This window comes from Harpegnathos saltator, unplaced genomic scaffold (genome assembly GCF_003227715.2).
Source record: "Harpegnathos saltator strain DR-91 unplaced genomic scaffold, Hsal_v8.6 scaffold259, whole genome shotgun sequence".
Classification (NCBI taxonomy): Eukaryota; Metazoa; Arthropoda; class Insecta; order Hymenoptera; family Formicidae; genus Harpegnathos; species Harpegnathos saltator.
In genome coordinates this window covers 174,769-196,566 of record NW_020230049.1, presented here as the reverse complement: position 1 = coordinate 196,566, position 21,798 = coordinate 174,769, and the positions used below count along the sequence as shown (strand labels likewise).

General features: G+C 35.8%; 1 protein-coding gene and 1 long non-coding RNA gene across 2 annotated transcripts in view; both read right to left on the bottom strand.

Annotated features, from left to right (window-relative positions):
• LOC105182076 (required for meiotic nuclear division protein 1 homolog) overlaps positions 1-19,034 on the bottom strand; it is a 29,272-nt gene extending 10,238 nt beyond the window's left edge. Inside the window, exons 1-2 of the mRNA XM_019840868.2 lie at positions 18,218-19,034; positions 14,160-14,274 (exon numbers count right to left, since the gene is read on the bottom strand). Coding sequence (XP_019696427.1) covers positions 14,160-14,274; positions 18,218-18,526 — 424 coding nt within the window. The 5' untranslated portion in view covers positions 18,527-19,034. The remainder of the gene's footprint in view (positions 1-14,159; positions 14,275-18,217) is intronic.
• A 776-nt stretch (positions 19,035-19,810) lies between these two features.
• On the bottom strand, positions 19,811-20,900 carry LOC112588637 (uncharacterized). The gene is made up of 3 exons (XR_003112971.1): positions 20,631-20,900; positions 20,051-20,159; positions 19,811-19,972 (listed from the first exon to the last, which is right to left on the bottom strand). It is a non-coding gene; the product is annotated as an uncharacterized LOC112588637 (long non-coding RNA).
• Positions 20,901-21,798: the final 898 nt, after the last annotated feature.

Sequence of the window (21,798 nt, the reverse complement as noted above, 5' to 3'; positions counted from 1 at the left end):
TGCGCACGCGATTTCGTAAACAAACATTCATAAAAATTAAACTCGGCACGAGTCTCGAGATAACTGATCAGGATAGTCGCGGTGGCGTTCGGTCGCGCGAATTTATTCTCGAATGAGGCACTTGCGAGCCTCGCATACGTTGACCTCGCGGGATAATATCGTTATCAGAGTGACGTCTCGGATCGATCTCGCCGAGCGAGGACTCGCCGCGACGATGCTCGACGAAGGAACGACTCGTCGCGTGCGTGCGCTCCCCGAACGCGAACGAAACGCAGAAAACGGAAGCACAGCTTCACCGGCGGACGAGTGGCGACGGCGAGCGGTGTCGACGCTCTTTATACGCGCGATCAGCTGACGAGCCGGCGGAGTCGACCAATCGGCGTCGTCTTAAGACGGCATATACCCGGGGGTGCATTCGCTTTGAACTCTCACGTTTCTAACAAGGAAAGATAGGGAAGCCGAAAATTTAAAAAATTCCGAAACTGATTTAAGAAATTCTTGTGTGGAAGTAAAGTAGTTCATGCGCAATGCAAAACTATTGTTTTGTTCGTGCGAAATTCCAGTCTGAGAAGGTGAAATCGCCCTTCGAAGAGAAACCATTTTCATTTTTAACGTATATCTTTTGAAATACGAGACATATGCAAAAATGGTTCATATGAAAGTTGTAGTGTATTTCATATTCTTTGCAACTGTGTATTCAGATTTTGCAAAATTGAACCCGGACGGAGGAGGGGGGTTTCAAAAATTTTTCAATTTTGCAAAATCTGAATACACAGTTGTAGAGAATATGAAATGCACTATAACTTTCATATAAACCATTTCTGCATATGCTTCGTATTTTAAAAGATATACGCTAGAAATGAAAATAATTTTTTCTTCGAAGAGTGGTTTCACCCCCCCAGACTGGAATTCCGCACAAACAAAAAATAATTTTGCATTATGGATAAACTATTTTACTTCCACACAGTTTCATAATTTTTTGAATTTCCGAGTTCCCTATGTTTCCTTATAAGGACTGTTTTCACCCGTTCACTTTGATATGCGAATGCTTAAGGTAAGGGTGGTGCCCATGGCTTATATTTTCCGCGTAACCAATCAGAAGCGTTACACAGCGGAATTTAAATTATTGTGTCCCGCGAAGCGTAAAAAGTAAGCTGCGTACCAACCTTAACCTGTATCTATTTATTCTATTGAGATATTCCAACAGAAATGATAATGTCGCTGTTAATCGGTTAATGCTAATTTGTAATACGCATCATGGGACACAAGGAAATTAAATTTTGCGTAATGTAGCACACGTACAATCTTAATATACGTACAAATACGTAACATAAAGTGTAGGTGTGCTGAATTGGAACACATATTGTACATTGTTTGAAAATTAAGAAAACGTAGTCTGATAAATGTTTATTATATATGTTACATAGTTATAAAATGTTTGCTCGTAAAGAGATTAATCGCAGAGTATTACAAGTATAAAATTAAGAAAAATAGTGGCTCCATACTTTTTAATACATAATCGTGAAAAACGACCAGTGCATAAAAGAAGATACGAGGGCAGTTTGATAAGTCAATGACTTTTTGAATTTTCCGCGCAATAACTTTAAATGCAACACTGCTCCCGTCAACTGCCATCTATTAATAGACTACTGTACAAGTTTGGGCAAGCTGCGCCATTTAGTTAGTGTTTGACAGCCATTGAAAGCAGACAACCTCGTGAATTTTAACGAAAATGGAAAAAAGTGAATTTCGTGTGCTGATTAAGCATTATTTTTTGCATAAAAAAACCATCACCGAAACCAAGACAAAGCTTGATAAATACTATGGGGACTCTGCACCATCAATTTCAATGGTTAAGAAGCGGTTTACTGAGTTCCGTTGTGGTCGTACCAGCACAAGTGACGCCGAACGTTCAGGTCGCCCAAAAGAGGTCGTCACGCCAGAAATCGTCGATAAAATCCATGGAATGATATTGGACGATCGGAGAATGAAAGTGCGTGAAGTGGTTGAGGCTGTAGGCATCTCAACTGAGCGGGTACATCACATTTTACATGAATATTTGGACATGAAAAAGCTATCCGTGCGATGGGTGCTGCGATTGCTCACACTCGACCATAAGCGCAACCGTGTGACCATTTCAAAGGAGTGTTTGGCGATGTTCAGCCGCAATCCGAACGAGTTTTTGCGCCGTTTCGTTACCGTAGACGAAACATGGATCCATCACACCACACCAGAGACCAAGGAACAATCAAGACAGTGGATTTCTTCGGGTGAACGTGCACCAAAGAAAGCCAAGGTGGGTCTGTCGGCCAACAAGGTCATGGCCACAGTTTTTTGGGATGCACGCGGTATCATTCACATCGATTACCTTGAAAAGAGTAAAACGATCACCGGCGAATATTATTCAGAGCTTTTGGACTTCGATATTGATTTGAAGCAAAAACGACCGCATTTGGCGAAGAAAAAAGTGCTGTTCCATCAGGACAATGCACGGGTGCACACGTGTGTAGTCACCGTGGCAAAAATCCATAAATTGGGCTACGAACTGCTACCCCATGCAGCATATTCACCAGATTTAGCCCCCTGCGACTATTTCCTGTTTCCAAACCTGAAGAAATGGCTGGGCGGTAAGAGATTTGGGTCGAATGAAGAGGTCATCACTGAAACAAACGCCTATTTTGAGGGCCTTGAGAAAACCTATTATTTGGAAGGAATAAAAAAATTGGAAAAACGGTGGACTAAATGTATCGAGCTAAAAGGAGACTACGTTGAGAAATAAAACGCTTATTTGCCGAAAAAAATATCTTTTATTAAAAAAGTCATTGACTTATCAAACTACCCTCGTATTGGATTCACTCAATATTTATGATGGTAAATCGTAACCGACATGGCGCAAGCGATAACCTTATTAAAGAATTATATTCCTACAACGATAAGAAATTTATAAATTTGTAATATTTTCTTAAAGCATAATTTTATAATCAATAGAATACTTCACACATACACAGTCTGTCCCAGATCCAATGAGACTGGTCTAAAAAAAAATACAAAGCGTTTATTATTTTGATTTTTTATTCTTGTTTATTCAAAATAGTCTCCTTCTGAGTCAATACAGCGCTGGAAACGTTCAACAAATTTTTCGAAACATTTTTTATATTCATCGGCTGGAATGGCCTTTAGTATGGTGGTCAAAGTTTTTTGGATGACCGGGATGGTATCGAAACGATTTCCTTTCATCGGCAATTTCAGTTTGAAAAATAGCCAGAAGTCGCACGGAGCCAAATCAGGTGAATACGGTGGATGATCGATAACAATGATGCCTTTTTTGGTCAAGAATTCACGTACCATGATGGCTTTGTGCGATGGTGCATTATCGTGCAACAAAAACCAACTGCCTGGCTCTCGATATTCCGGTCGAACTCGTCGAATTCTGGCCCACAATCGTTGTAGAACTCCCAGATAATATCTGGGCAGACATACAGCGGTCGCTTCGAAGAATTTCTTTGACTTTCTCGATGTTTTCTTCATTGTGAGTGGTTTTTGGCGGCGTTGCTCGGTCATCGTCTGCAAGGTCCTCACGATCGTCATGGAATCGGCCAAACCAACGGAAAACCTGTGCACGGGACATGCATTCATCTCCGTACACATTTTTTAGCGTTTCGTACGTTTCTGGACCACTTTTACCCAACTTAAAAGTTGGTTTTTCGACCGACGTACACAAAGTGACTTTACATAAAATGTCAAACCACAGTGAAATATCAACCGAATTCGCTCAAATTTTGAGGTTAAGTAGATGAAGGATAGAACATTCACCTACCATCATTCACTCATAGATATCGCTGCGCTAAGAACTTTGATGGAACCAGTCTCATCGTATCTGGGACAGACTGTGTATTATAATAAATTATTATACTTACAGATAATCCTTCCATGATCAAGGCCAGTCTCAATCATGAATCTCTCCTTTTTTGAAGAAATTCGTGAAAAGGTGTATCTGATTCAATAAATTTAGCATTCAGAACATGTATCCGAAAACGCATAACGCTTCTGATTGGTTACACGGAAATGATGTGTCATGGGACGTCACCCTAAGCATTCGCTTTAGCAATTGTAAGTGACTGTAAGCGTATCAATATGGCGGGTGATAAATTAATTACTTTGTCATATGGATCAGTATTAACATTAAAAACAATTTTATTTTTAAGTAAACATTCCATAAAAAAAATACCATAGCATGATTACATGGCTATGGTATTGGTATGGCGGGAGAGATCATTCCCATACATACAAAGAAGATCAACTTCAGAGGCGTATATTGCTTTTTTATGTAATTATTTACAAGTATGAACATTATTTTCGATAGTTGGAAATATTTCTGTGCATTCGCAATATATTTCAGAATTAAACATCATTGGTATAAATTATAATTGTTTATTAGAATAATAAACTGGTATATACTAGTATACCATTTTTTGAGCGTTTTGCTTCGTCTATAGTAATAATTATAAAATATACGATTCTTCCGTCTCTCAGAAGCATCTCTTTCACATGAGATACCAATTTTCTGTTTATACTGCGATTACTTTTTGTTTTAAACGCTTATGCCGGTCCTACGATAAGCTGTAAGAAGTGATCAATCATGGCTGATTATTTTTATAATAATCAACTGCGATTAGTCATTTTTACGACTTACGACATTTATTGTAAAATCAGCATTCTTGTTACGTGCCGTAACGTAATGCGTTTTTCTTTTTTAGAATATTTGGACCTATATCGAATTCTCTAATGACATTGTAAATTTTTTTCATTCAAAACCCTTATTTTTTACCTTATCATAATTCGACCCCAGAGAATAGACCATACACTCAAATAAATAAAAGATATACCATGGCGAAGATACCCATAACCGTCCGGGAATTTTTACCCTAAATAAACCTTATACCAAAACCTAAACGATAAGAATTTTTTACCATCCCATAAAGTTTATATATCACTTCGATGTAACATGAAAAATTCTGGAGCCTAACGTCGACAGTTTTTGTTCAGTCCCCCGTAATAGAATAAAATCTTTCGATTATGTCACTTGACTTTGAATCCGTTCAATATTCCAACTTAATAATAAATATTACGTTCTCTCCTCAACGATGGTGAGTCATAACATTACACGCCGCAAATGCTTACACTTTCGCTGCCATCTTGCTGGAATCCTTGCACAATGTTAGGCAGTAGACAATACGAACAGGGAGCAGAAATACGGAATAGGAACAAGGAATTTCAACACATATAAAAAAACTCTGTACCAATGCAGAATGGATCGTAACACTGACAATAGACAGAGAATTTTTGTCACGTTTTGGGAATTCTATGCCTATTGCCTGTTGCTAATCAATCACACGCGTTCAGATTGTTTAGGTTATATTTATATACCGGATGAGTCAGTTAAAGAGTTACAGACTTATATCTCCTGGAAATTAAGCATTTAACAGAAAAATGTATTTGACAAAAGTTGTATGGTTTCAAGGGGGATATAAAGTAACTATATTAGTTTGTTTACAGATGGCACCACTTTCGAGATATTATAATTGATCATTATTCTTCTTAAATGGAAACCCGAATTTTTTATCATATCTTTTCCTACCAATTAATTTGAACAACTTTTGTCTGAGACGTTTTTTTATTTGCCTAATATTTTTGAGATATTTAAGGAAAACTTGATAGCTTTTTCTCACGATATTTAACTCACGATATCTTGTTATTCGTCAGAAGAAAAAGTGGTACTAGACCTTTTTACTCTATTTGGTTTCATGAATGTATTGTTACAATAGCGCTCTGACTTTTATTAATTTGACGATTTTGAAATTTCTAAAGGTCGATATGTTTCAAGCAAAAGTTGTTAGAATTAATTGGTAGTAAAAGACGATATAATAAAAAATTGGGGTTTCCATTTAAGAAAAGTAATGATCAGTGGATATATCGAAAGTGACGCCATCTGTAAACAAAATGATGTAGTCGTTTTATGTCCCCTTGAAACCATACAACTTTTGTCTGAAACATTTTCTCGTATCTTCCATATTTTTCTGGGATATATATTTGCCTGGGACATTTAAAATAGGACAGCCTATATAAATAAATAAATATACTGTTTTGTTCGCCTTAACTTCTTAACTAGACATGACAAAATATTTCGTCATATCAGAAATATAACTTTAATAGGCATGACGACATTTTTCGTCTCATGGAGCTTTAAAAACGATAACACGGGACGTTCTTCTTTGATACTAAAGCCATCTAGATTAGATCTTTTGTAGATAATAGAAAGACATGTTGCCGATTATATTCCCAGCAACTATTCAAGAGCAAATGTAATCAGAAGATGCACTTTGTGCTATTCAAAAGGTTTGAGAGAAGAACACACATATAGGGTGTCCCAGAACAATTGTGCCACAGTTCGTGGGAGAGCAGAACAGATTAACCTTTTAACAGGGAAATTAATTTATGTTCACGTAAAATATTTCACGTAAAAATAACTCATTTCATAATAAGGAATTTTTTCTTTGCAATGGCATGTGATTGTATTACGTTTAAAGAAAAAAAAAGAAAAACAATTGAAAAAATATTTTAGGAAATATACAATCATAGCAAATATACAATCTGGCACTTGGATCTAAATTATATAAAATTATTTTGCTGTATGATATTCCTCGAAGCATCGAGGCATACAAAAAGTAACATTACAATCGGGATACTAAACTCTCTCTATTCTTTCTTCAAACCTTTTGAATAGTACAAAGTGCATCTTCTGATTATATTTGCCCTTGAATGCAGGGAATATAATCGGCAAAATGTCTTTCTGTTAATCTAGATGGGTTTGGCACCAAAAAAGAACGTCTCACGTTAGTGTTTTTGAATCTGCATGGTGAAGAATGTCATTATGTGTCCATTAAAGTTGTATTTCTAGTGCGACGAAATATTTTGTCATGCCCAGTTAACCTTTTTCTAGCACGAATTTTTCTATGCAATAATAAAAGAAACTAATTATGTATATAGAGGTTTTCTGGATCGCTGATTACGAATCTGGAGTCAAAATTTTAAAATTCAAAATGGCGATTCCAAATGGCTAACTTTGATATGATATTATGGACTTTAATTTTGGAAATTTGATAACAAATTCGTGATCAGCGATCCAAAAAATCTTCATGTACCTATTTCTGTAAAAATCGAAGGATTTTGAACATTTTTGTCCACCATATTGGATTCGCCATTTTTAATTTTGATATTCTGATCCCAGATTCGTAATCGGCGACTTTAAAAACATAAAATGAACAAGTTTCGTTACAACTGTTTTTATAAATCACCGTTAAATGAATTTTTACTGAAAAATATATAATTTTATGTGATTTCTTTATTTACAGGATACTTAAATTAAAAAGAATTGACATTTCACATTTTTAGCACGTATATCAATACCTAACATATCTTAAAAGTGAAAAAAATTCGAACGAAAATATTAAAAAGATAGTTTGAATAATTAAAAATGAAGAAAGAAAAGGTGGGATCGTAGGACCCCACCATGCTTCAAAGGATTAAGAGGTTAAGGCGAACAAAAAAATCCCATACCGTTTTGCAATAATTATTAAGTTAGTAATAATTCGCAATAATTATCAAGTTAGTAATAATAGAAGTCGGATAAATGAGCACGTACCGAGATGGCAGAGCAGGAGCGTTTGAGCCATTCTGTAGCGCGGCTCAGTTGATCAAGCAACTGTTGCCGACGAAGGGGCAGACAACGCGGCGTCACTACTTATGCTCACATCTGCTGCCCTTACAAGGTGATCCAAAAGTGGTGCATGATTTAAATTTGATGCCGTTTTCGTTATGTGCAGCATCGCGATTCTTCGTCTGCTATGTTTTAGAGGTTAGGAAATATCAAAACGGAGCGATATATGGTACAGCAGCGCGTGCGTATCGTAATGTTTTCATGAAAATCAACGTTCAATAACTCAAACAAAATGTAAACTTTGCGATTTTTTTTTTTTAAGAAAGTATTTCCCATCTGACAACACAATCCGCAAGTTAATTAAGAAATTTGAGAACGAAGGTTTAATTTGTGATAAACCTGAGCTTGTACGACGCTGTGATGCTTGTTCGATATAAAATATTGCGGTCGCTGATGAAAATGTGGAAAATGCTCCGCAAATGTCAATCCGACGTCATGCGCAGCAAACTAACCTTTCGTATAGCACTACGCCAAGAATTTTAACAAAAGACTTCAACAAGATGGCGCGCCATATCACACAGCTCGTGCAACCATGCAGTTGTTGCATGAGAAAAAACAATGAGTAAAAAGTGGCGATTTTGGCCCATCTTGGGGAACGAACAAAACACATCATTTCTATATAGGATTTTGACCTGCTGAATGCCGTTGTTAGTTTTCCTCTAAACCTCGGGGAACATGTTCAAATCCGAGGATTTGAACATATCCGAGGATTTATCATCTAATAATCGAATGGCCCGGGAAGCCTTTGCGTAAACTTGAAGCTATTGCAAATTCGTGTATTAGCTAAATTAGCTGAAAACAGTTTAGATTTTCGATTTAGAAATATTTTCTATTTAACAGTTGAACGTATCCCCTTTTTATATAAAATTTGCTAACAAAGAATATACACGATGTCACAGATCATTCGTACCACTCGATTTTTTTGTGAACGCACTTTAGGGAAAAATGTTTCAGACAAAAGTTGTATGGTTTTAAAAGGGACATATAATAACTATATTATTTTGTTTATAGATGGCGCCACTTTCGAGATATTCACTGATCATTACTTTTTTTAAGTGGAAACCTCAATTTTTTATTATATCATCTTTTTCTACCAATTAATTTTAATAACTTTTGTCTGAAATATTTTTTTATTTACTTAATATTTTTTGAGATATTTTGAGATATTGAGAAGAACTCGATAACTTTTTCAGTATTTAACTTACGATATCTCGCTGTTTGTCGGAAGAAAAAATGGTACTAGACTTTTTAGCTTACAATAGCGCCTTAACTTTTGTTGATTTGATAATTTTAAAATTTCCAAAAGTCGATAAGTTAACAAAAGGTAGGGCATTATTAAAATATTTCTAAATCGAAAATCTAAACTGTCTTCAGCTAATTTAGCTAATACAGAGTTTGCAATAGCTTCAAAGTTTGCGCAAAGGTTTCCCGGGCCATTCGATTATTGGATGATAAATCCTCGGATTCGGATATGTTCCCCGGTGTTTACAGAAAAACTAATAACGGCATCGTGTTCAGCAGGTCAAAATCTTATAAAAATGATGTGTTTTGTTCGTTCCCCACGATGGGCCAAAATCGGCACTTTTTACTTATTGTTCTTTCCTGGTTCGCGTTATCTCGCGGAATGGTGACGTCAACTGGCTCAAGATCTTGCGACTTGACGCATTTGGACTCTTTTTGGAATTTTGGATTTTTGGAATTATTTAAAGAAGCAAATTTACACTGACAATCTTGAAACTGCGGAGTGCTTCAAGGAGAATATTCGATGAAAAATTGACGAAATTTAACCTTTTATGTTGCAAAAAATTATTGAAAACTTTATTAAATAAGTAGTAATTTGTAAAAAAGTAGAGGCGGTCATTTATATGATGTTGTTTCTCATACGTAATTCCTATTCCTAACGAACACATTGATGTAATAAAAATGATAATTTACAGGTAATTTCGTTTTTTCATTTACAAAACAAATCTTGCATCTCTAGTTGGATCACCCTGTACATCTCGCCGCATCGCATCTAAGTTCGCATTGATATAATCGCAAAATATTCACGATTACAATTATGAAGTCATTTTATGAAACAGTAGAAATAATTCATACTGAAACTGTAAAAAGTTCTGTGAAAAAAAAAATCGAAAGATCTTTTGATCTTTTTTATCGAGGTCTTTCGATCTTTTTCATCGCAGAATTTTTTAATATGAACTATTTCTGCTGTCTCATAAAATTACCTCATTGTTCGCGATTACAATTATAAAGTCATTTTATAAGACAGCAAAAATAGCTCATATTAAAATTGTTTTATGATAAAAGAATCGAAAGAAAAAAAGGCATAGAATCCTATATGGGATCTACATTTATTGAATCATTTTCTTTTATATTCTGGGAAAGCTATTAGAAATCTGATGTAACTAGTGTAACATTAACGATAAGAGAAACTCAAAGTTCTCTATCGTATAATTATGAAAAGAAACTCGTTGTAAAAAAGAAGATCGTTGTCAATCGTGCTCTTAGGGTACTTGACATAAAACTGATCACTAGATATGATTACGGCGTGTCGTAATTTATTGTGAAGTTATTAAAGAGTGAGTATATTTTTCTATCGTATAATTACAAAGAACGTAAAACATCATAATTATATTTAAATATTTCGCGCATTTCTTTAATTCTTTAATAAAATACTTACGACAAAAGAACATAAAAAATCAACCACAAATTTACGATAGGTTTCCGTTAAGCAGAAGTCTATAAGTTAATCTAAGTTCCCATTTGGGTTTGGAAATTATAGCTTTTCCTTGCCACGAAATAATCTTATTTCGGAAACATATAAGTGGAGAGTTAACTCAAGCAGAATACCAGGTGCTGTAATTGTTGTTTTGCAGCTAAAGATATCTGCAAAACAGAAAACGTAAACACCAAGTAACATGCCATCAATATTATAATTTTCCACTTAACGATATAACTGTTATACAGGGTGCCCCATTTTAAATGAGCTTAGCAAAAATTTCGAAAAATATGAAAGAGACTAAGAAACGTTTCAGACAAAAGTTGTATGATTTCAAAGAGGACATAAAATAGCTATATCATTTTGTTTACACATGGCATCATTTTCGAGATATTCACCGATCATTATTTTTCTTAAATAGAAATTCTAATTTTTATTATATCATCTTTTTCTATCAATTAATATGAACAACTTTTGTGTGTAACATTTTTTTATTTGCCTAATATTTTTTGAGATATTTGAGAAGAAACTTGATAGCTTTTTCAATATTTAACTTACGATATCTCGCTATTTGTCGGAAAAAAGTGGTATGAAATTTTTTTACTCTATTTGGTCTCAAGAATATATTGTTACAATAGTGTCCTGACTTTTGTTAATTTGTTGATTTTGAAATTTTCAAAGGTCGATAAGTCCTGTAATGAAAAAAAAATCGAAAGATTTTTCGATATTTTTTTTTAATGGAAAACTTTTTACAGTTTCAATATGAGCTATTTCCGCCGTTTCATAATTGCAATTGCGAATATTTATTGCGGCTATATCAATGTGAGTTTAAGCTCACATGGTGCAGCCAGACGTAAGAGCGGCGAGGTAAGCACATGTGCAACGTTTTCCCTTTGCTACACGCCGGCAACAGTTGCTCGAACAAATGGGACATGGTATAATCTGAGAACGGCTCAAATGCTCCTCTCCTACCACTTCGACACATGCTCATTTATCTGACTTTTATATAATTAATTGATAATTATTGTGAATATCGCAAAATGGTATGGAACTTTTTCGTTTGTTTTAATCCGTTTTATATTTGTAGCATGATTGTTTCAAAATACTCTTTATGTATGTATGTGGTGTGACTTACTTTGTTCAACAAAAGCTTTAACCTTTAGAGGACCGCAGTTGTTTTCTTCGATTTTTTCATTTTAAATATTAGAACTTTATTATTAACATCATTGGGTTGAATGACGAAAAAGATGGCGTCATTTTCGCGTCAATATATTGGCTTCGGGTCCGGAAAAAAAATCAGGATTCTTTTTTATTTAGTTTTTCAACTTAATGTTATTAGATATTATTAGAATAATTGCTTAACATCATTTTAGAGAAAAAGTTTGACAAATAACATGTATAAAAATTTTTATACCGCAATTTATGAAGTAGAAGGCAATCAAAATGCATCATATGTATTTATATACAACAATTTATTTCGCAGTAAATGTATACTTTGTCGAAAATATAAAAAAAAGTAATTGAAAAAATAAGAGGACTAATGCTTTTACAATACATTTAGTAATTTTTCTTAGTGTGGTACAGTTTGAAGCACGGTATAACGCAAATAAGTGCATCGCCTTCACCGCAAATGAATAACAACAAATATAACAATAAGTATTATCGGCTCGACAGTCATATCACACACAGAGAGCGTTTGCTCGATCCTGTTTACAAATCGAAACTGGTACAATACAAAGTATAACGTATAAGCGAATATGAAATATAAAAGTAGAATATTAATAAATTAGAATATGCTATAATAGTAAGTTAAAACCTGATAAATTGGTTTTCGGGCCTCCAAAGGCAAAAGCAGTTAAAAGCCAATAAATTGGTTTCCAGTCCTCCAAAGGTTAAAATACATGAGTGGATCGAATATAAATCGACTCTTCTTACCTATGACCTTACCTATGAGTGAAGATTTGCGAGCAAGATAAGGCAGCTAGTGTGTTGTGGTAGGGGGTGACGTTTCGCACCACGCTGCCGCGCCGGCACGTGCTCAGATTTGCTTTGCCAGTCGTTTTCACGATGACTGACAAGTAACCTTTACCAAGTTATAAGCCGATTATTTTTTGAAATTTGATATAGAAGCCCAAAAAAAGATAAAATGTGAAAAAAAAGTTTCTCAATATTGTGGAGAACATTTATGAGAATGCAAGTTAAAAAGGTATAAAGAAGGTATGGTGCCATATCTTGCAAACAAAGATTTTTAGGAGAAACTTTTGAAACAAAAATTGTTTCAAAAGCCACGTAAGACGACGATCTTTGTATCACCTTGAGAGTCTCTTTCAAAATCATAATAAAGTCACGATAGAAATTTTTCGATAAAATTGCAAGATTTTATAATAGTAACTGTAATTTATAATAGTAACTGTCATAATTCTATATGAAAAAATAAGTAAATACCCACACACACATCTTGAAATATAAGTAGATAATAGAATATCCAATAGCAACTTTCCACACTACCCTAGAGATTTTGCTATTGAGTATTTTATTATCTTTGATATAGAATATTCTTATATTTCAAGATGTGTGTGTGTGTGTGTGTGTATTTATTGTAGGTAAGTAATACTTACTTTTTTCATACCGAATTATGACATAAATCAATTACTATTATAAAATCTTGCAATTTTATCGAAAAAATTTGTGTAGTGACCTTATCATGATTTTGAAAGAGACTCTCAAGATCAAACAAAGATCGTCTTACGTGTCTGTTTTAAAACTTGACTATGTTACTTTTGCATTATGTTTGCTTAGATCAACTATGAACACTACGAAGCAGTCAACAAGATTTGAAAGATTTGAAAGTTCCGATTGGTTGGTTTTTGTCATCACATTATTGTGCATGGAAACACATCGGTAGCGATACTTTCTTATTCCTTATTTTTGTTTCCTGTTCTTATTGTTTGTTACCTATCATTATGCAAGGATTTTAAGCGTCCAAAGCGAACGCATCCCCATGATGTTCGAGTGCGCTCGTGCTTATGCTGCGAGAACTGCGACGGATCTGCTGAAGAAACTCGAGTCACTTGCTCGAGTGGCTCCACCAAGATTGATAAAAATTATGTTTAAAATAAAAAAAAAAAAAACAAAACATCATGTTTTTTTCCTTAAAACTATTTTTAGGTTTTAAATATGTTTTCAAATAAGCGCAAAAAGTCTTATTTAAAATATGAAAAATGTGAAAAATATATTCAAAATAAAGTTTAAAATATGGAAAATATCTTTTAAACACATTTTGAACGTATATTTTTTAATTTTTAGTATATTTTGAATATTTGACTTTTGATACGGTTTAGAGTGTAGTCAGTGGTTTAATAAGAAAACTTTAATCGTACAATAATGTAATTCAATAATTTTCCAAAATCTATATTAAACATATGAAGAGAAAAAAAGCACATGTTAAAAAAACATATGTTTAAATCTCTCGAGTGTTTAAAATGTTTAAAACTTTTTTAAAACATTTTAAAACATGTTTAAAATTTTTTCAAAACATTTTAAAACATGTTTTAAACAAAAATTTTAAAACATGCCAAGCCTGTTTGAGGCACCGGCGTCGGGGCGGCATACGTGCCGAATACGTTTTCCTCTCGCATTTCCGCCGAATCAACGAATACTTACAGTTATTGGACGTGGATATTTTGCTGGGAATATATAATTGTTGGCTCAACAGGCCGTTGGTTAAAGCTTCCAAATTGTATTCCTCCGCGGTCGCCAGAGCTTTCACGTCCCATGTCTGATGAAAGAAATTTCTCTTTGTATAGGGTAGTTTACACGATGCTGCTTTCATTCGTCTTGAGCATGCTTCTTAATTTGCCAGCGAATTCGCTGGCAAAAACTTCTAGACAATAGGTTTTTATTCGTTAGTATTTGAAATTTCAAATTCGTTGATGAAAACTTCTGGACGCTCGATTTTTATCCGCTAGCGCAGAGCTTGGCAAACTTTACAACTTTCGGCCAATTTTCGGAAGCGCTACGCCTTCTATCTCCTCTTACCGCGCGGCGGATCCAGCAACTGACGGTCGCGCCTCGCGATCTCAAGACCGTTGAGATCATAAGGCGCATCTATGTGGTGCCTAAAGATGCGTTCGAGGAGCGCATCGATCAACGCTAAGGCGTCATTCAATCCTTGTACATGTAATGAGCGATAAAGATAGAATAACGTGTTAACGTTGACAACGCGCTCCTTTAACACACCTCAAAGGCTGAAAAATAAATGTATCAATACGACTATATGTATAATATTTCGTACAAATATGTACAAATATATACTTATATAAGTATATATATATTTTTTTTTCTTATATTTTTATAATTAGAAGGTAACATGATAGGTTTCCTCGTCACCCATGAGGTACTATTGCCGACGTTATTGCGTTTTATTTTTTAAACCACATAGATGCGCCTTATGATTTCAACGGTCCTGAGGTCGCGAGCCGCGACCGTCAGTTGCTGGATCCGCCGCGCGGTAAGGGTAGATAGAAGGCGTAGCTTCCGAAAATCGGCCGAAAGTTGCAAAGTTTGCCGAGCTCTGCGCTAGCGTTTACAATCTAAAAGACGAGGCGTCTAATGGTCAAAGTTGAGCACGTCCAATTTTGCCACAGCGATCAGTAGACGTTGCATTTTTTAAATTTTCGAACTAGCGAGTAAAATTCCAGTGTCTAGAAGAAATTTTAGTAAATATGCAGAAATGGTATCAACTCCGATTTCTCTGATCTTCATATATGTTATCGAGGATATATTCCAGATTGGGGAGGGAATACGGGAGTTTGGGGAGGGAATACGGGAGTAGTTCCCCCGACTCCCCTCCTTACGGTCCGACAGGAGTCCCGCAGGGGTTTTAGTCGGTAAGAGTCCGACATAACCCCCTCCCCCCCAAGGGGAGGGGGTATCCATGATGGATTTCCCCTGCGTGACAAAAAAAAAGGATATATTCCAGAATAACTTCTTGCAAGTTTTAAGTGGCGATCACCTTTTATAAAAGAGTTACGAACAAAAGAAGTTTGAGAAAATAAACAACTTTGTGAGCAGCAAGTAGAGTATATTTCTTAAACCTTTCGCCTTGTTTATAACTCTTTCATAAAGGGTGGTCGCCACCTAAAATTTGCAGGTTATTCTGAAATACAATACATATGAGCGGTAGAGGAGGTCCGCTCCTCTTCCGCAACCCGTTCTCACAAAAATCTTAATCTAATCTAACTTATTGCATCGGAAGAAAAAGTGGTACTAGACTTTTTTACTTTATTTGGTCTCAAGAATATATTGTTACAATAGCGTCCTGACTTTTGAAAATTTCAAAATCGTCAAAATAATTAATCTCTAAACAAACTGATATAGTTGTTTTATGTCCCCCTTGAAACCATACAACTTTTGTTCGAAAATTTTTTTCTATAATGTTTGGTTTTCGAGATATCTTGCTGATCCGGGACTTTTGAACACCCTGTATATTGTTGGGTGCTATTGAAAAAATCCCCTTAAAATCCATAGCACCTAACTATATGCAAAAATATAATAAGTTAGGCTAGGTAATAGATCTTAAGAGAACTTTTTTCACCTCTCCTGTTTATATTTTTAATATTCACTACACTTTGATATTTTTTAATGTACATTGTGTCAGAAAAATATATTCTATTTATAAAACTTCCTTTTCCAATAACTTTGAAATAACCAATGAGCAATTGTTAATATTTGTTCATCTTCCTAAGATTATATTTATTGCACGGTGTTAACACTAAAAGGACCGGATTTGACGATTCCTCTAGAAGAACCATAGGAGCTAAACATATTTTTTTGTAAATAACAAATAGAAAGACACGAAACGTGTAGGTAATTATAAAATTTAACATTTTAACAGTATCACTAATTTATTGAACAAAAAAAAACTGTTAGTTATATTATATTGAATTCTTTTAGTCTTTTTAGTCTTTTTTTAGTTTTTGGTGAAAGATTAAACATGAAAGATAAAGCCGTTATGTACTATAGGAAACGCATTTGTACATAATTTTCTTTGTACATAATTTTCTTTGTACATTTACCACACAAATTTTTTACACAAACATTTTCCAGCTTTATGGCTTTTTTTTGCAGTTTTTATTTGACAAAATGGTCGTTTGCCTCAAGCATCGTCGGATTCAGTTTTTTTCTGGTTGAATCAAAATTTTGAGACTTTCGTCTTTGGGCAATATATGGAGTACTCAACTCTTCCGCGAGATTTTGTAAAAAGATTCTTTTTGATATTTTTTTACACATAACTTCCTTGTATATAATCCATGCATTTATAGCCGTAAAATCTAAAATATTATAAAAAGTATGAACGGGCCAATGGCGAGATACTATATATGCATATCTATGTGTATATATGTACTCGTTTTTCAAACGAACAAATAGATATACACATAAAAATATTTATTTATCTATTTAAAGTCATAAAACTTGTAATAAACCCGTGAAACATATGAGAATGCAATATCAGATATAAGGGAGCCGAATTGGCTTCAACGGTCCTTCTAGGTAGATAATTAAATAAAAATTCAACCATCTTATATAAATGAAAAGTTTTTTCATCAAAATTATGAACATGAAAAATGAAGAAAAGTCACAAAAAGATATCACGTGGAGGTAAAGTTGAAAAAAGTTGTAGCAATTTGGACTTCGCGAGGAGCCAAATTCGCTGCCTCGGTCTTTCTAGTGTTGAAGACTCACAATACCACGGACTGTCGCACACAGGTATGCTTATTTCCTCAAACTTCTTTTGTTCGTAATTCTTTTATAAAACCGCCAGCTAAAACTTGCAGAAGGTTACTCTGAAACATGTCCTTGATAACATATGTGAAGATCAGAGAAATCGGAGCTGATGTCAGTTCTGTCTATACAGTGAAAACTTTGCCAGCGAATTCTAAATTTTGGACGCTGGCGAATAAAAATCGAGCGTCTAGAGGAAGTTTCTACTAGCAACTTCTGGCGAATTAAGAAGTTTGTTCAAAGCGAATAAAAGCAACACCGTATAAATTAGCCTTAACGCGCGCGTCTGCTCGCGACATTCCGGACGTGTGAAAAATCGCTCATTGTCCTTGTTCTTTGTTGCGCGACCGCGAAACACCGGCGAGGCGCATGGCCACGGGAACGAGCGCCTTGAAATGTTTTTGCATTTACGATGAAATGCAATGTCAATTGTGTGCGGTATGCGAGCAAGCGGAACCTCGAAGATTGACCTCGAGTGCACGAAGCGCGACAAAAGCAGTCTACTAGGTCCGTTCCTTTTCGAAGGACTTCTGAACTAGTGCAGTAAGTTGGACCGAAGTATTTTTCTCTCTTATTTTCCAATTTATTACACTAATTAAAAAATTCTTCAAAAAAGAACAGACCCACCGTAAGCCGGCTAGCAAGAGCTGATCCTTGAGCTATTTTTCGTAGGTTTGTCAACAAAAACAAGTCTTCCGGATTTCCTAGATCCAAGGTTGATTCTAGCCGTAAATATATAATAAAGATGTTTGTTTACAACGCTGTCGTTACTCGGTTTCAGGCTGCTCTTGCGGCTCTCGCTGTTGACGACTGGAGAAAGTTGCTTCGCCTCATTTCAAACAATATTTTAAACATAATTTTCCGTTTGTTACAATGAGTTTTTACTCAACTCAAACACGCTCGAGTATTCCTCTCTCGCGTTTCCTCCGCGAACTTACGTTGATCTTCGGCGTATTCTCATCACTTATCACAGCTTTGTTCTTCCTGGGTGGTCTCTTCTTGATTTGCAACGTGGGTATATCGTCCACGTCCGCATTCTGCTTCAATTTGTTCACATAAAGCGATAGAGTACTGTGATGGAGCCTCGTGTGAATCGTATACGTGTGACGCGCGAGTAACCTCACGTGCTCCGGCGGCGGCTTCCTGCGCGTCAGATGCCAGCTCGATGCGATTCTCCGGCACGCGTTGGTGTCGATCGCGCGCTTCCCGCACGACAGAGCGAATCTCTGGATCATCGCGAGACTCATTTTATCGAGGATTATTGTCAATCATACGTGTGTACTTCTTGCCGACTACGTGTTATTCCCCTTCACGTTTGCAAACGTACTCGCACAAACGTCCAATCGCGAGATAAACGTCACCGGAGCAGTTCTTAATGTCCGCGGCACACATGTAACTAATTGTCATCTCGTAACGTGATCAACCGCTAGCATCGTTCGGCGAATTCAAATCACTTCTATTCGCGGTCACTGGAAAGCTATTTCCACCTGTAAACACGTTGTTCGCACGCACGTTCCACCCTTCCACCTGGAGTTCCTTGCACGCACAGAGGTTATGTCACTCGGACGAGTGATAGGTTATACGCTACTCTGTTGAGAGTACTTCTTTTCAGCGAGTCTTGTATTCAGCCGATACCTCGTGTCTATGATGTGCAAATCACGTTCTGATCAATCACATCGGAAGCGAACTGAATTGAAGCAGAAAAAATGAATTTTAACTGGCCGTGTTCCAAAACTCTCTGAATTCTCACTGGAAAGTTATAGGCCGCGTTCCGTTTCACGCATATGCGCGCATTTATATATAGTTCATGTTACGTATACTGTAGAAAATGCGCGCATAATGCCTGAAACGGAACGCAGTCATAGTTTGCGTTGTGACACAAACTATACATTTTCAGTACTGGCAGTGAATTTTGAAATACGGCGCCAATATTCGCGAGCAACTGCAGTGCAGACAGAGTTCTTCAAAGTGTACGATGGTGCAGACCAGTGGTGCGATTCTGTAACTCGTTATTGGAGTTAACGACAGTTTCGTTATTGTTGCGCAGCTTTTCTACGGTATACAAAAGCTGCGCAACGATAACGAAAGTGTCGTTAACTCCAATAACGAGTTACAGAATCGCACCATAGGGCCGTTAAACTCCCGTGTATATTTAGCGTCCAACGTTTGTGGCGCTCTCTGAAATGGGACATTTTTTCGGTGGTACTAAAATTCAATATGGCATCATGTGTCAATGTGTGTGTATGTATAGCTATGCACACATATTAACACGTATGCGCGTGTAGATATATAAGAAATACGAGGAATATTAGTGCGAAGTAAAAATGCAGAAAATAATGTGTATTCTGTGAAATGTATATATTTGACGAAAAAAATATAAATATGTATACATAAAGAAAATATTAATACCTTAAACATAAATATAAGGACAATAATTTGTTAATAATACTAAATTTTATAATATTAAAAGAAATTTGTAATAAAATTGTATATTATCGCTGTCCCTAAAATGGTTGTGGCATACTCATAACTTTTTCTCCTCAGGTCCCTCCACTGGCTCCATTTTCAAATTCTTGAACCATTGTAGCCTACGTTCAGCATTTCGTGGGAATTTATGCGATGGTGCTGTCTTCCCTGTCGAACATCCTGGTACACAACATACTCGTATCATCTTGATCCCGCTGTTATGAGACCTATAAAAAAAATAAACCTGTATTTAGTTAAACAGATATTTGCATCATCAGTATACAATATTACAGTATCATGCATACTCAAATAAAACAAGTTGTTTGTCGCTAACAGGGAAAAGATTTTGGTGGTTCTTGAGTAACTGTTTCTTCTTGTTTTTTCTTCCCTTGTTGAAGTCTTCTTGTAGTCCTTCTGCAAGAGAGAGAGAGAGACAGAGAGAGAGTACATAAATATCTCCATAAATTATATATATATATATATATAGAGTAGATTCCATGAAGAAATTTTAGCTATCTATGCCTGCATGCAGCTCATGTTCAAAAAGCAACCAGCTAATATAACATGATTTGACATTACGTTCAAGGATAGTCATAACATATTCTTCTTGTTTTCAGTCATCAATCTGCTGAAATAGCTCGTTCACAAAGTGTATCAAAATTTTTAGCAGCAGATTAACAGCAGAAACTAAGCACAAACTTCATGCAGGCATGCATCGCTAAGAATTTCTACAATCTTTATCAAACTTGCTCTTATTATGTTAGCATATTGCAAAGCTTACTTTTATTTTTTACTTGTTAGTCTCTGTTAGTAAAAAGTGGACAATTATACTAATGCATAATATTTATATATAAATATAATACAATATATAAAAACAAAACTTACACTTTGGTTGTCGTTACTGGCAGTAATACTAAAAGTTTTTCCTTCTCGCACCTGCTTCTTCTCATGCTTCTTCCTCCTAACACCTCTTCTTCGTAACACTTTTTTTTTTCTTATTGAAGGCTTAAAGCACTAAAGCATTAAAGCGAACGCAACTGTAGCAATATGACGGCCACAAATTAGTTCCGATTTCTCACATGTCCCATCTCAGAGAGCGCTGCTAACGCTAATCATTTTCGCTCCATAAGAGTTTGCACGCCCTGGACAGAGCATAGTATTGCGGAGGGATAACCATTGCGGGACGGTGCGAGGAGGTAAACTGTGCCTAAATCTAATTGGTGGTTGTGCCGTGTGTAAGTCAGTCCCCGTTTCTCGTAGTTTCAAGTGTTCACTTATTGAAGTCGCGGCGCTGGCAACAGTCAACACGGTTAGCATATACAGGGTGTTATAAAAGTTCCGGAAGAGCAGAATAACTCGAAAAATATGAGTCCTAGAAAAAATGCGAAGTACTGGGTTTTTATGATTTTTTCCTGGCTATCTGACGGTGACCTTGGATTTGACCTTGACAATGACCTTGAAGGTCATTCCAAGGTCAGGTCAATTTTTTTAAATGGGACCCTATACTTTTGACCCCAGAAACGAAAAGAGCGGAAAATCTTACGTTCGGATATTACCATGAACAGTGCCAAATTTGACCTCTGAAGGTCACATAAAGGTCTAAGCTTGTTTTAGGCTGAAAACACGAATATCTTCGAAAATGCACCTGCTAGAGAGCAATGTTACGCATAAGAATAAGAATGTAGAGGTCAACGAGGGACATTCAGCCGTGACCTTGCCCTTATTCTCAAGGTCATGAGTTAAGATTATTATTAAGGTCAAACCGGACTTTTTTAGAACTGAAAATCCATACTTTTGACCTAAAAGTGTCAAGATTGAAAAATTTTACGTTCGGATATGACGTTTTCAACCTTGACCTTGTTCTTAAGGTTATGTGCCAGTCACATCAAGGTCAATTAATTTTTTTAGGCTGGAAACACATACTTTTACCCCCCCATAATGTGAAGAGTGAGATTTTACGTTACGTACGAGGTCACACTCCGATTGTTGGTAATTCCTTAAATCGGGCGCCATTTTGGATCGGTCATCTTGAATTTGTAAAATCCAACGTCGG